This window comes from Pristis pectinata, chromosome 13 (genome assembly GCF_009764475.1).
Source record: "Pristis pectinata isolate sPriPec2 chromosome 13, sPriPec2.1.pri, whole genome shotgun sequence".
Taxonomy (NCBI): Eukaryota; Metazoa; Chordata; class Chondrichthyes; order Rhinopristiformes; family Pristidae; genus Pristis; species Pristis pectinata.
The window spans coordinates 31,261,316-31,276,933 of NC_067417.1; the positions used below are offsets into that span (position 1 = coordinate 31,261,316).

At 37.8% G+C, this 15,618-nt stretch overlaps 1 protein-coding gene across 1 annotated transcript in view; it reads left to right on the forward strand.

Moving 5' to 3' along the window:
• The window catches only part of tent4b (terminal nucleotidyltransferase 4B), a 55,687-nt gene that overhangs the window by 20,159 nt on the left and 19,910 nt on the right, over positions 1-15,618 (forward strand). Inside the window, exons 4-6 of the mRNA XM_052028235.1 lie at positions 5,004-5,124; positions 10,631-10,738; positions 14,344-14,472. Coding sequence (XP_051884195.1) covers positions 5,004-5,124; positions 10,631-10,738; positions 14,344-14,472 — 358 coding nt within the window. The remainder of the gene's footprint in view (positions 1-5,003; positions 5,125-10,630; positions 10,739-14,343; positions 14,473-15,618) is intronic.

Consider the following 15,618-nt stretch of genomic DNA (forward strand, 5'->3'; position numbering starts at 1 on the left):
CAAACTTATTTAACCTCCTGGGGAAATAGAGGCACTGATGCGCTTTCTTGGCTGTGGTGTCTACTTGGTTAGACAGGACCACCTATTGGTGGTGTCCACTCCTCGGAACTTGAACCTTTCAACCCTTGCGTCCTCAGCACTGTTGATGTAAACAGGAGCGTGTGCACTTCCCTCTTCCTGAAGTCAATGACCAGCTCTTTTGTTTTACTGACATTGAGGGAAAGGTTGTTGTTATGACACCATTCCACTTGGCTCTGTCTCTTTCCTCTGACTCATTGTTATTTGAGATATGGCCCACTACGATGGTGTCGTATGCGAGCTCATAGATGGAATTAGAGTAGAATCTGGCCACACAGTTGTGAGTGTCTAGGGAGTAGAGGGCTGAGGATGCAGCCTTGTGTGGCACCAGTGTTGAGGATAATCGTGGCGGAGGTGTTGCCGCCTACCTTTACCAATCACGGTCTGTTGGTCAGGAAGTCAAGAATCCAGTTGCAAAGGGAAGTCTTGAGTCCTAGGTCGAGGAGTTTGGAGATGAGTTTGGTTGGAATTATAGTATTGAAGGTGGAGCTGTAGTCAATGAACAATATTCTAATGTGGGTATTTTTACTGTCCAGATGCTCTGGAGATTAGTGTAGTGCTAGGGAAATGGCAACTGCCATGGACCTGCTTCAGTGGTAAATGAATTGCAGTGGGTTGAGGTTGTCTGGGAGGCTTGAGTTGATGTGTGCCATGACCAGCCTCTCAAAGCACTTCATGGTGATGGATGTCCAGAGTTGAATTCCAGAGCTGAGGGGAAAATGACAGCCCTTGACAATGTAGCATCAAGATTGCCTGCTAAAAGTAAATGGGAATCATATCCAGTGCAATGGAAGATGATTAAGGTTGATGGAGGTTAATTGTCTCAGCCTGAGGATATTATGGCAACAGTTTTGCATTGTAGTGTCATGGACCCTATATTCACTTGTTTTATCATCAGTGACCTTCCTATCATCATAAGGTCAGAAACAGTTTTTTGGTTGTACAAGAATTAACTTTGTTTGCATTTCAAATAATGAGGCAGCCCATGTCTGCATGAATCAAGATCTTGACATCATTCAGGCAGAGGGTGATAAATGACAAGCAAACATTCATCCCACACGTTTCAAGTAATGTCCACCTCTGGCAAGAGAGAGCCTAACCACTCAGCCTTGCCATTTAGTGATGTTATTATTGCCAAATCTCTCTCCATCAACATTCTACAGGTCGTTGTTGTACATTAACTGTTTTACCACTAAATTCCCCAGTATCTTTCCACCCATCCCTCATAATTATCACTCAACCCATCCTCATAAGACATCTGTAAACTTACTAATCACATAAACAACTCCAAAACCATGCTGATCATTTTTGATCAACCCCTGCATTTCCAAGGTTGAGCGAGCTAGGGCTTTTCTCTTTGGAGAGGAGGAGGATGAAAGGTGACTTGATAGAGGTGTACAAGATGATAAGAGGCATAGATCGAGTGGACAGTCAGAGACTTTTTCCCAGGGCGACAATGGCTAATACGAGGGGACATAATTTTAAGATGATTGGAGGAAGGTATAAGGGGGATGTCAGGGGTAAGTTTTTTTTTTACAGAGTGGTGGGTGCATGGAATGCACTGCTGGCAGAGGTTGTGGGGGCAGATACATTAGGGACATTTAAGAGACTCTGAAATAGACACATGAATGAGAGAAATGGGGGGGCTATGTGGGAAGGGAGGGAAGGGTTCGATAGATCTTAGAGCTGGATAAAATGTCGGCACAACATTGTGGGCCGAAGGGCCTGTACTATGCTGTTCTAAGTTGACACGAAAATTGGTGGTGGCATTGGTGGAAAGGAGCATGGTGTGTGAGACTGGGACAGTTTATGGCACAAAGGTAAGATGATGCATCTGGCTTTCTGCCTGAACCACCAACCGGGCAGATACAAAAACCATTTCCTCAGCGGTACATGGGTGGTGGAGAGGCTTGAAGGATTATTTGGGAATGGGAGTTGAAGATCATCAACAAAGTTCCACAAAGAGAAGTTTCTTTTCAAGCAGTCGGCCTATTGGCCTTCAGCGTGCAGCAGGAAGAAACAATAAAGTCAGCAGAAGGAATGACCATTAGGCTTACTTGGATTGGGCTTACTTCTTTTTAAAACAAAAGAAGGCTTATATCCATGTGTTATTCATGAAATATAGACCGATTTGTTGATGATTTTTCTGAAAGTGGGGAGAGGGAGTTAAGACACCAGTGACTGTTGGATTGTGTGTCACAGAAGAGAAAGATGACACTGGAGTGTCATTTTAAAGCGTTGTCTGAAAGGCAATCTGTCTGGCATTGCAGCGCTTGCAGTCATGCATTAATTGTCTAGATATTATGCTGACTTGTCTAGTGAATGACTTGTACTCGTGAATCTCTGATTAATGCATGAATACTCCCACTTTGCCAAGAACGAGACTGCTGAGTGTGTTGACTTTAGGAGCTGTCAGAGTAAAGCATATGCAGTCTGCACTCCAGATGCTGTGAAAATCAGTAATTCATAAACCTAGATAGCTTTACCTTCTATTATGGTGATGAAGGTTCATGAATTTATCCAGCCCAGTACTAAATGTACATTCTCAGCTGAAATGCAAGATTCCTAGTTGCTGTCCAAAATAGATGAGTGTTATGAATTTTAAGTAAGAATCACTTTCATCATCACAGTAAGGTATACGTGGACAGGTGATGTGGCTACAATCCTTTTGGAGCGAGTAGCAGAGCTTTTTTTAATTCATAGGGCAGCTCCGTCTTCTGTTACAGGCATTCAAAAGTCTTGTGTTGCATTTATATGTTTTCTATGTACTCCTCTTCATGTAATTATTTACAAAGACATGCTCATAGGAAACGCTGAGGAAATAAAATGGCGACAATGGTCACATTTTCACAATACAATAAATGCCCAGTGATCTGGCACTTCATCTGACATGGTCCAGTAATCAGCATAGAGTAGAGCTAGCAAAGGGATAGCCCATGCGCTGACATTAGAACGGTGCTAAGGGAGCACCTGGGTACCATTAGTTTGGCAATTAAGAAATCTCCAGGCTAATATTGAGTTAACCAGCAACAGTCTCATCCAGTTCATGCTAAATAACAGACTTTTTACTGTAGTTGCACACTCCCTCAGACAGTTAAATACAATTCCAGGGCTATCCAGGTTAAATATAAAAATATAAGACTAACCAGTACTGAAAAATAGTTCTGAATGATTGTTATTGTGTGTCAGACAAATTTGATGTTTAAAAATCTGGGCAGCATCTTTCTCATCTCCGTAGTGCTGTGGTGACATATCACAGTGCATTGGAAGGGAAGCACAAATATGTGGAAATTTGGTGGGATTGATATTGTGATTGAAGTAGGTTTTATTCAATTTGCTGCCTTGAAGCACTGGAAACTATGAAATTGTGCATGATGTTTTTTGCCTCCTTCGGGTTGAATTTGAACAGGACAGTAAATGTCAGAATTGAGGTAATTTGATAGCCATTCTATCAACTATAGTAATAAATCATTGAATACTGTACCCTTTACTGCATTTGTTTTCTTTGTATGAACTTGGTGAGGGAACACTTGGATTCAAAGCAGACATCAAAAATCAATAAACAGCAATAGTAGGCCTGCAAAGGGGGGGTTGTGGTTGGTATATGTTGATTGCCATTTTGACAGTGCATTGTCAAATTCATTTAACAAATATATTTTAAGAAATACTTTTATTGTTAATCTGTATGTGGTCACATTTAAAATGTTTCAATGTGCCAAAAATTCTGTTGCTTTTTTTTGAACATGGGAGAGGTGTTTTGTGATTTCTGATTATACACCTGTTTTAGTCTTTATTAAAAACCGAAACTTGGAAATGGGGACAAGGTTAGTGAAGAGAGAGACTGGTTAGTTATATTTAAAAAAGACACTCTTTTGAAATCAATTAATCATTAATTTGTTTATTGTTTGATACAGAGAAAATTAATGCTAATTGCTTAAACCTGTGAGATTATATTTCTAATAAGAATGATTTTTTTTGTGGATGCTGGAATTGGATACAAGACAGATATTGGAAATACTCAGCAAGTTTGAAAGCATCTGTGGAGAGAGAAACAATTAACATTTCGGGTTGATGACATTTCATCAGAACAGTCACGAAAGATCATCGACCTGAAATGTTAACTGTTTTTCTCTCCACAGATGCTGGTGTGACCTGCTGAGATCTTAGATGTTAAGTGTGATGGAAAACTGCAACATCCAGTAAGTGAGAGAGAATCTTCCTTCATAGTAATTTTTGTTGGAAAGAAAATCAAATTTAAGTTGAAGTTTCTAAGTAAATTTTTCTGGAGGGAGAGAAACAGTTGAAAATATTGAGAATATTAGTATTTCTCAACCAACCTCTTGGATAGAGTGGAGGTAGAAAAATGATGAAGATACTAAAAATATTTCTTCCTTTTTAAGCTGTGAAGCTGTCAAAGTACATCGTTCTCAAGATATTGTATTGTCTTTAATTCAGTTTGATCTCTTGCTCTGATTAAAGTTGCCAATCGGGAACAATTCAAAAAGCGAGTAAAATTACTTGACAACACTGACATATTCATATAAAAATGCTCAGTTGTATTGATTTGGATGAATATTAATATCAGTGAAACAGCTGGCATGTTTTGTTTTTGCTACATGATGAAATTTATAAGTGAACATTCTGCATGGGCGACTGGCTGATTTCAGTCAATTAGATAAAGACTGATGCGAACATGTGCCATATTAATTTTGGAGTATGTTCAATACTGAATTCACTTGACTAGTTTTTGTTCCTATTTGTTTCTAAAGCTTAGAAAATACTTGAAATGCCTTCATTTTGCATTCTCTTTGTCTTCAGATTTATACAATATAATGAAAATTGTAGAGTGTAGTTTTCCAATAGATTTAAATATTTAATTAGAGTTAACAATAATTCAGTACTGTTTTTCATTCTTTATTATTCAGTGATATTGACTTGGTGGTATTTGGGAAATGGGAGACTCCACCACTGTGGACTTTGGAGGAAGCGCTTAAGAAACACAGCATAGCTGATCAGAGCTCTGTGAAAGTATTGGACAAAGCAACTGTAAGTACTTGAAAGACTTTTTTTCTTCCCCAGAACTATTGGTTTTGTCCTTGCTTAAAAAGGCTGGAGAGTGCTAAGACACAGGATTTGTTGTGATTCAAGAACCAGTTCAGTTGCACAGTAAAAGGGATATTGGTATTACAGAGTAGGATTGATACACTGAGTTTTGAGGCAGACCATGCACCTGAATGAAATCACTGGAATAAGACCAGTGAAACTGAGCTAAGAGTTGGCCATCTGACCAACGTTTTGCACATAATGAGGCATTGCATTTAGAGGAGATAGTCTTCTTGCAAAGAGGTGGGGCTCATCGAATTTAAACACTTTTTGCTTCTGACACCGCTTCTTCAAGCCACTGGAAATGGGTAGAATAAGGGGGAAGGTTGCATCTAATTTTCAGGTGCCTCTCTAGCAGCACTATGATAGAGGTCAGGACAGTTGGCAAGTGCTTTTCCAACAAGGTCACCAGGATATCAAACAGCCTTACTAAAGGAGGCTTTAAAGATTTCGGAAGACGAGTTGCAGGAACGTCAATCCAAGAATAAAGACTTGATGTAGAACAGGACAGGATTCTGATCATATAGACCAGCAAATGGTGAGTCCAGCTCTCCCTTTCTCTTTCATTGCATGTGATCCCAGTCTGTCTCTTCAGGATTCAAGGCATTTGCCACATCCATCAGTGCCAATCCCAGTGGCATAAATGACCATCTCATTCTCACTCCCACTCCCAATTCTAAATTTCATTCTCAAACTCAACACTGTTGCTTGCTGCCTTCATTGCTTCCACAAACAGGGTACCTTCCTCATCTCATGTCTGATGCAAAACCAGCAAGTCTCCTCATGATTCCTTTCTCTGTTAATACTTGCACCACTTAAAAATCAATGACTTCATTACATAAGAATGTATGTGAAAGGAACAAGAATGTGCTTGCAGCCCTTTAAGGATGTCCCACTGTTCAAAAAGATCATTGTTGACACTTGAATTTCATTCCATTTTCCCACCCATTTTCTTTTGCTTTCCTTTATTGTCGAAAACCTTATTGATCCTTGTCTTCACTACGAAAATCTGTAGCCCTCTGGGGCAGACAATTCCAAAGGTGCATTGTGAAGAATTTTTTCCTCAACCGAATCCTAACAGGCCTATCATTTGTCTTGAAACTGGTTTGCAGTTCGTTATTTCATCTTTATATCCGTTATTGAAAAGCAGGGTTCTGTTTGATGCCATCCAGTCCACTGACACCATTCCAAAATCCAATGAATACTGAATGATCCCTGCCAATGTATCCATTATCTCTGCAGCCACCTCTTTAGAAAGCATAGGCCATGTAGGAACTAGTAGACTTTAATCCAATAAATTTTTTCACTATTTATTTAGTAGCATTTATAAGCTTTTCTTTTTAAGTCACAAGGCTATTTGCCAGAGTTCTGGACTATAGATAAGGATTTCAAATTACACAATAGCAATAGCAGAATTTAAATTCAACTAATTAAATTGGCATTTTTTAAAAACTTTATTTCCATAAGTCTTGATAACTGGATTCTTGTAAAACCCATACGGTCACTAATGTCATTTCAGCAAAGGAAACTTGTTGTCGTTACCCAGTTTGGCCTGTTTATGACTCCAGACCCAGTATTCTTAAAAATTGATTCCTCAGTTCAGGAAAAATTAGGGATTGAGAGTAACTGCCATGTTGCTGTTATATCCACTTCTGGTGAATGAATGTATGGAAAGAAACAGTTCAATTACTTTTCCTGTCGAGCTTTTATTTCTCAATGGAATTTACATTTGTTACATAATGTAATTTTCAAAAATATTTGCAATCATTCTTTTAACCTAACCTCAATCTATTTTGGCTGCCTCATCCTTCATACCTTTATTACAGCTTCTTTATTATATAAAACTGTACCCAATCATTTTGCTAATGCTAAGAGATCTATAAGTGACGACTATCATTTTTTTTTTGTTTTTGTGTTTATCTCTTGTCTCCATCCATACTGATTATATTTCCTGCTCATTCCTCATTGCTGTCCTTGTCATTCTTTTTTTCCACAGGGCTACCCATTTTTCTGCCTTTCAGTCCTGTTGAAATGTCAAGTATCCTGGAATACTCATTTCACAACTTTGTGTACTGTCACATAACCACACCTTTAGTGGCTATTAACCAAATCTGCTTATCTATATTTGTGCCATGAACTTAATTTTTTAAGGTTAAGTTCCACTCAAAAGATTTTAAATCATTAAAATATTTCCAAAAATCTAAATAATTCAGCTGAGTTCCAGTTCCCATTTTGACTGTATCCGTTTATCAATAGATTCTCCACATCTTGCTGAATGTCTCTAACAGTTTATCCAGTGCATTTGAAAGTCCTACATGTGCTCATCAGTTGTAACTCCCTTGTCTGAGAACGAGGAACAAAGAACATTGCCCAATACCAAAGAATGAAACAACAAAGATCACGCACTTAAAGATGAAACAGGAGGCACTATAGGTCAAGGGGCACCAAGATAAAGCAGCAGTGAAGGTAGCTGGCACTCTTTCTAAGCAGGATGACTGCTAATTACTTGTATCTCATGATATGCCTCAATCAATCTCACCTTCAGCTAGCTCTGTTTGGTCAAATTTTTCCTGTCAAGTCTCTGTGCCATCTTAACTCTCGTTCTTTCTAGCAGTAAAAATCTACTCAAGGAGCACTTGGAAGAAGACTTGCCAGAGAATGACAACTTTCCTGAGGAAAAGCAGTGAAATGTTCATCCCTGCCAAACACCGGCAAAGGATTTGTACCACATGTGAGGTAGATAGTATTAGAAGGTGTAGGTGAAAAGGAAGTGGGAGTAGATGCTAGTAGGAGGGACACACAAGGGAGGAGCAAGTGTTCTGCCAGCATTGCTGAATAGGTCATGATTGTAAACCTTCTGACCCCCGTTATGAAAAGAAAAATTCTCAAGGGACACCCAGTGATTGCATGAGTTTGAATACTTCACAGAACATGGAGGAGTCTACATTTGTTGTGTGTCAAGTTCTGTTGTATCGGACTTCAGTTTTACGATCTATGTTGGAGAATCTGGCCCTTTCCAGATCACTGCAACTGTACCATCAAAGCAGGAGGCTCTACCTTGCGGCTTTGGTAGATGTTTAGAAGGCTCCCATGCAGACATTGGACACTGATGTCTGTTTCACTTATGGATACTGATGCTCCAGATGGTAGAGGCTTTGCCAGGTACCACTCATTTCCTGCATTCCATTGTTACTGAGGCACAAGGGTAATGCTGATAGTGCTACAGAGTAGGTGAGTATTGTCTCTGCAGGCTACAGCAGATCAGTTCACTCACCTCCACCTTAACCAGTACTTCTATGGTGCTTCAGAGGAGGAGGGTCAGACTACAACCAAGAGTGTACAGTCTGTAGCCCTTTCAAGCTAGAATTCCTTGGGCACAAGCAACTTAAGAAATTGACATCACCATCAGCAGCAGCTCTACTGTAGCTTTACCAGAGGAGAACCTAATGGAAATAACAAAGTATGACATTCTTCTTTCTAAAAGATATTACAAGTTGATACCTAGTTGATGTTTTGAAGCAAATGATTTTGTTTGGATTTGCAGTAAAACCTTCACCACTTTTGTCAGATTGGTCAGCGGTATGTTTGTTTGATAGCTTCTGAGTATCAGCAATAATTGATGCAAAATGTGAAAGATTTTAATAGTGTACCATACAGGTTATAAAGACTGCGGAATACTGAAGATGTTGGTTTCAGTTTTTATGGCAGGGAACTGTGTGGTTCACCTGAATCATTGAGTGCATCCAGTGCATCAATGGTTGCAAGATGCCCCAACTTTTCTGCTTTTCCTTTGCCTCTATCTAACTTATCTTGAGATTTTTGCTCCATGTTTCCCCAATTGACATTTTCACTGGCTAGCAGTCGTATGCAGAATGCAGCAAGCCACAATACTATAGGAAACTAACAAAGGATCATATTGTAAAGAGCTCCTTGGATATTGTGGAACTCCAAGGGAAAATCGCAGGTATTAATTGGTCACTCATGTCCCCAAATGCTACAAATATTTCTGACGGGTTGGAAAGGCGGGGAGTGTTTGATTTGCATAAAATATATGTATCACGAACTGCTTGGCATTGATATGCATGATCCTTTTATTCTAGTCAAACTTGCGTTGCATATTAATTGAGTGAAGCTTCTGGTTGTGACTGAAGGTTTCTGATTGTTTCTGAGGATCCCTGTTAGCAAAATGAATGTGATCAATTACACCCTGCACTCGAGGAAAACCCACCATTGCTGTATATTTGGAGGCAATTTCATCTTGCCTGTTGTCATTGTTCTGAAAATGAATGTACAGATGTGGTTTGGTAAAAGTAGATACTGCATTGGCTAACTTGTGGTAAATACTACATTGGCTAACTCTCGTGGTCTTGCACTTGTGCTATATACACTGTTCCAGATAACATCCTGGAATGATCCAGAGGTGAAGAAGTTAAGGCAGATGGCCAAAAGATCCCTCTCTCAAGGCTGCTGAGGTCAGCAGCAACTTTGTTTAAGAAGCAAAGCCACCTTGGGCATATTTAAATGCCACTCTTTTCCTATAGATGCTGTTGGACAAATTAGGCCTTATTTATCTATAAGGTTAATCTATAAGGTTATTGCATTATTTCTTGTATTCTCAGAGACTTGTCTGCTGCAGTTCCTGGATGGCTGAGATTCAGCTGCTCTTCTTTTTCCTTCTGCCCTTCCTAAGCAACAGCAGCACCCATAATAAAATATCACTGCTTATTAACAGCAAGTAAACAAAAAGAAATATCATATAAAAGTAGTAATCAAAATTTTTAAAAATCACAAACTCCAGCCAGCTTACAGAAACCAATGATACAAGTCCATGGAGTTAGCTATGAAAAGCAATCCTGCTAGGTTTTACCTAGTGGTGGGTATAATATTTTTCAATATCATGTGATCCTAATTGCATCATAGGATCTTGGTTTGCATGTCATTCATGAGTTCCTTCCTGCCTCTCGTGGAATACTTGACTGATTCTGAAGTGCTGATTGTTAAAATGGCGCCGGGTGCAAGATAAGCAGCTATGTGTCAGTAAGTACACTGCTAATTTTACCCCATGCAGGCCCTATTCCAAACTTGATTGGCCACGGTATTCAAACTAAAGCCAGTAAGTAAAAATTAATGCACAGTTGAACTACCCAAGTGTTGGCTGGAATTTGTGGAGTGGCTTGCTGTGTGTAAGGGACTAAAATGGCTTATGTCTAAAATTTGGATATCCTTACTTGAATGTTGACAAATTTGGGGATGGGGAGAGAGTGTGTTTTTTGATTACAACTTGGTAATGTCATGCTATGTATTTTGATTTGTGAGTGAGCAGCACATCAACTTTGATGAATATTTTTTGGAAAGAGTAGAATTATATTTTAAGAAATGTAGTTCACTCTTTTAAAGATTTCTTGAGTAAATTCATGTAATTTTTGGTATAACTTTTTTGATGCATCAGGTGCCTATTATCAAACTCATGGATTCTTATACTGAAGTAAAAGTGGACATCAGCTTCAATGTACAAAATGGAGTTAAGGCTGCTCAGCTTATCCGTGAATTTATCAAGGTATGAGAATCTACATTTTCTTTGGTATAGATTTATTCATTGTTAGGGATAAATCATCAGGTACAATAGTAGATTCCTCCAGTGTTTGAAATTGTGTCATGATATCTTGTACTAAAACTAGGGGAGATGGGACGTCAGTTTGGTTAGCCACTGATATAAATTACTAATCTAGCCAATGTAATTGTAATCTGAGTATAGATATGGCTTCATTTCTCTGTTTCATGGATATAATACAGCAAAGTTAAAAATATTTCTTTGCACTTGCTTTTTATTTGATATTTGGGAAGAATCCTTTATGAACAACAAAGGCCAATTGGACACCTGAACTCTCACACTAAAGCATTGATCCTCAGTGTGGAACTTTTATTTATATCTGTCCTTACCAGTTGATTGAAGAAATCATTTATTGCTTTTTCCAAGAAAAAAAACAGTAAACTATTTTAAATCAGTTTTGTACTAATTTAAATTCATGAGTACTATTATTTGTCTTTCTCACATAAATTGAAAGTATTGATGTGAATTTTCTCCTCTCTATTTACCTCATGCACAGCTTCCCCTAGACTTATTATGGGCTTGTCAGAAGTTTCCACAAATCTGATATCTTTCATTGTGATGTTCTCTGCAGGGGATTTGTGGCATCTGAGTTGGAAAAATGTTAGTTAGGTTCTTCAACTAACTAGGTGAAATATCCCCAGAGAATTGGAGGTTTTAAAAAAAAAATTGAAATACATATATTTATTCGCAAAATGTACAGGAAGCAGATGGGATTGGTAGAGGGATGGAGGACAAACAGAAGAAAGAAAAAAAATCCTGGCAGAATAGACAATTTTTTTTAATGCATGAAGTTCCACAACTATGCAATTAATTTTTCAAGATAGGGTTTAATAAATATCACTTAATGCACCTCTTTAAACTTGTCCCAAAAAAGGGTTGCAGGCTTTGACACGAGGTCAAGTCCCGTTTTCCACCCCTCACATTTTGTTTCCTGTCAAAGGTTGTTTTGGTGTTCTGAGGCAGGACTAAAGTACTCTTCTACCTCTCATTGCCCAGCACATGGTGCAGAAAGTCAGTGAGATTGGCTCATCGCATCCAGGCCAGGGTATGTGCTGAATGCAAATGCCGAATTAACATATTTTACTACGTTTCCTTCGGATATAGAAGGAGGCTGTGTTGGCTCAGAGCAATCCCATTCCCCGATTAATTTTCCCTGTAACCTATTCTCACATTCCTATCAATTCCTCCTTTTTGCCCCCCCATATTCTACCACTCACATCTACCCAGGAGATGTAATTTACAGTGGTCAATGAACCTTCCAACCTGTGTTTCTTTGGGATGTGGGAGTACCTGGGTGAACATGCATACTCCACACAGACAAGACTGGAGGTCAGGATTGAACCTGAGTCATGGGAGCTGTGAGGCAGCAGCTCAACCATCTGTGCTGCTATACAACATTGGTTTCAATGTTTAAGTGTATATGTATAGACACTGGAGGTTGCTTAAAGTTTACTATAGAAGTTACAGAGAGTGCCAATAGCTCTGCCATTATTACTGCAAAATCCTGGTTAATATATCAGCTTTACCTGATCTATGTTGCTTGGTACTTTGTAAATCATGCATATTCCTTCTGGACTTTGAACATTGCTCCAGAGCACAGACTATTAGACTTGATCAGTTTTTTTGCTCCTGCCTGTCTATTCTATAAGTACTTGTATACATTGTTTATTATAGGGTGAATGGAATTGAACATTCTTGCCCATGTGCCCATTTGTCATATTAGAGTCATAGTCATAGAGCAAGGAAAAAGTGCTTTGGAAAGTATTGTCTTGATACTAAAAGTAACAAGCTCCTCTTTCTCTCCATGGCAACTCCAGTTCATTTTCAAATTATTCTGTTCAATTCGATTCGCTTTATGCTCATGGTTTAATATCCATTCAAGTATTAAATTTCAACTGTCTTTGCCAAGGTACATTGCCAACCTGAATCATTCTGTACTGTTTTTTCATTAAGTATTTTTTGATCTTCTGTTGTCTTACATTTTTTTTTGAGAGACGTTCAACAAATTTATGTTTTAACTTGATATCTATTTGTACCTGTTTCCTGTTCTGTAATTGGCATCTGATCTGGTTGTATTTTAATTTAAGCTTTTTGAAACTCAAATACGTTGGCCTCCTTAAAAACTAGCAATACATTGACGGATTTATATTTGCTCAGTTTATCTCTCTTCCTGCATGTGTAGAAGTGTTACACAAAAGTAACTTCTGAACTGTTGAAATTAAATTATAATTACCAATTGAATCTGCTGAACTATGAAAACATCCATCAAGTAAAGTTAGAGGTCAGGTTAGATTTCACAAAAATGTTGTTTGACAAAGCTTATTGAATTCTTTGGAAGAAGTAACAAGAGTAGATAAGAACTGTAGTAAATCTAATATATTGGAGTATTGAGTACTGAATACAGAGTCATGATTTAAGGTGTGTCAATGTCATGAGTCTGGGGACAAGTAGCAAAATGGATAGCAAACTATGTACAAAGTAGGAAAACAGCCTATATAGTTATTTCTTTATTCTATCAAAAGGTGGGAAATGGTTTCACAGAAGCAACAGTGTTGAGGTCATTGCTCTCCAATACTTGCATAATTGATTGGTAGTTGGGTTTATAATTATAATTGGATTTTGTGTAGCACCCCAAATTGAGGATTTTACTTAATATTGAGGAAGAACAGGGAAAGTGCAAAATGAGCTGACAATTGAAATTTCAACATGGGTAAAATATGAAATGATCGAATTCATTTGGAAGAATCAGAGGCCAGATATTTATTGGAAAAGAGTCTAAATGAAGTGGAGGAGAAATGCAATCTAGAGAGATCCACAAATCGCTAAAGCTATCCTAACAAGTTGTTGAGGAATATATAGAAGCTGGAAGGAAATGAAAATCAATGAAGTTGTTAAAGGTCAAAATTTTGGTTAGATATTGAAATTTTGCGCACACTCTCTTCATTTTAAGTTAGGATAAAATGTATGAGAAATGGTAGAGAAAAAGTTTACAAGGATAATACCAGAACTGAGAAATTGAAAATGCTGCAACTTTTATCTTCAGTACAAGAGCTAATCTTGTATGTTAATCCTGACTGTAGATCCTTCTTTCTCAGCAGGGTAACTCAAATGGATATATTTAACACTTATTTAATAATTTGATTGAGTAAATCTAAAGAACACATTGGGAGTTTGGGGACAATCACAAGTAGGTTCTTTAACTGTAAGATGATCACTTATAAATCCAAGTGAATTCAGGAGAAACCATTTTACCCTAAGTGTGTTGAGAATGGGAAACATGCCACCATAATGAGTCGAGACAAATTAGATCGATGATTATAAGGCAAAACTAAGTGAACATGGGAAGAATGGAATAGAGTTAAATTAGAATGAGAAGAGATTCTTTTGGAGCAAAACATTGACCATTTGGTCAGAATGGCTGGACTTTGTTTCTTCTTTCCATGTTCTTTGTATTTTATTTCATATTTCTTAGTGCTCTGTGAAGGGTGATCATTATTTTGATCAGGTGACATTTTCCAGTTACATCTAATAAACCTCTGATTTATTTGTAGAAGTTTCCTGTGCTGCCAAAACTGGTTCTGGTGCTGAAGCAATTCTTACTACAAAGAGATCTAAATGAAGTGTTCACAGGCGGGATTGGTTCCTACAGTCTATTCCTAATGGCTGTTAGTTTTCTACAGGTGAAAAAGAACTTCTGTGTACCTTTTGCTTGGTGTCCCTTTCGTCATTTCTGGCTTGCTCTTTAGCTTCTCACTTTATTTTTCTCACTTTCACCTTCTCCAACTGCCTTTTCTTTCTCCCCATTCCCATTCCTTGAAGTGATTTTGTTATCATAGGATACTCAATACGAAATGCCATTGTTACTTGTCATGTTTGTATTCTCCTTGTGATGAAAGTCAATTTTCAATTAGCCTTTTGATTTACTTGTTTAGGCAGTATGCTAGCTGTAAATGTTTTGTGAGCTTGAATATTTGGATCTCTTTGTTCTCGAGGTCTTGATTTCTCATTAATCAGAAATAGTTTTTCTTACTTGGATCACCAGTGGATGACCTTGAATATTCCTCACATTGATAACCATCTAAAAACATTTTGCCCACTCATTTAATTTGTCAGTATCCTCCTGTTGCCACTTTTAATATCCATCAACATAACTTAGTATGCTTCTTAATTTAGTGTTATCTGTGGAACTCTATATTGCTCTCTCTTCCTTTGTTTAGTTTGGTGATTCCTTGGGATCAGCACTTGTCACATCCTGCCAATTACAAAATGAATCACCCAACCAATTATTAAGCTATGTCTTAAGGTTATGTGTCTGCTCTAATTTTTTTGACATTTTCTCCACGAGGTTCTTGGAAGTCCATATAGACGGCATCTGTAGATGTTCACTTACCTGCAATTTAGGGACCTCAAACTCGGCAAGATTACTTGAACATTATTTTCCTGTTACCTTTTTTAAACCTTAAATTCACTAAGTCCCCCAACCTGACTTATTTACTACATTCACTTGTATCAGAAATATTTTATCCTCTTTCTCTACTATTGAAACAGAATTTAATTTTATTCATTTTGCAAGTCTGTTAGTTCAACATGTATCAGCCTTTGAAAGGCTATATTCCTCCTTGCTACTGTTTCTCAAAATATTCTCTCAAAATCAGATTAACTAATTATGGTTGTTATTTGTTACTATGATGTCTTATTTTTGATTCTAAAACATATTGATCTAGAAAACTCTCAACACATTGTTGAAAATAAACAACATAACCCTATTTTCTCCTCGTATTCTCAGGGATTGTAATTTGTTTTTGTGATAACGCAATAATGTAGCA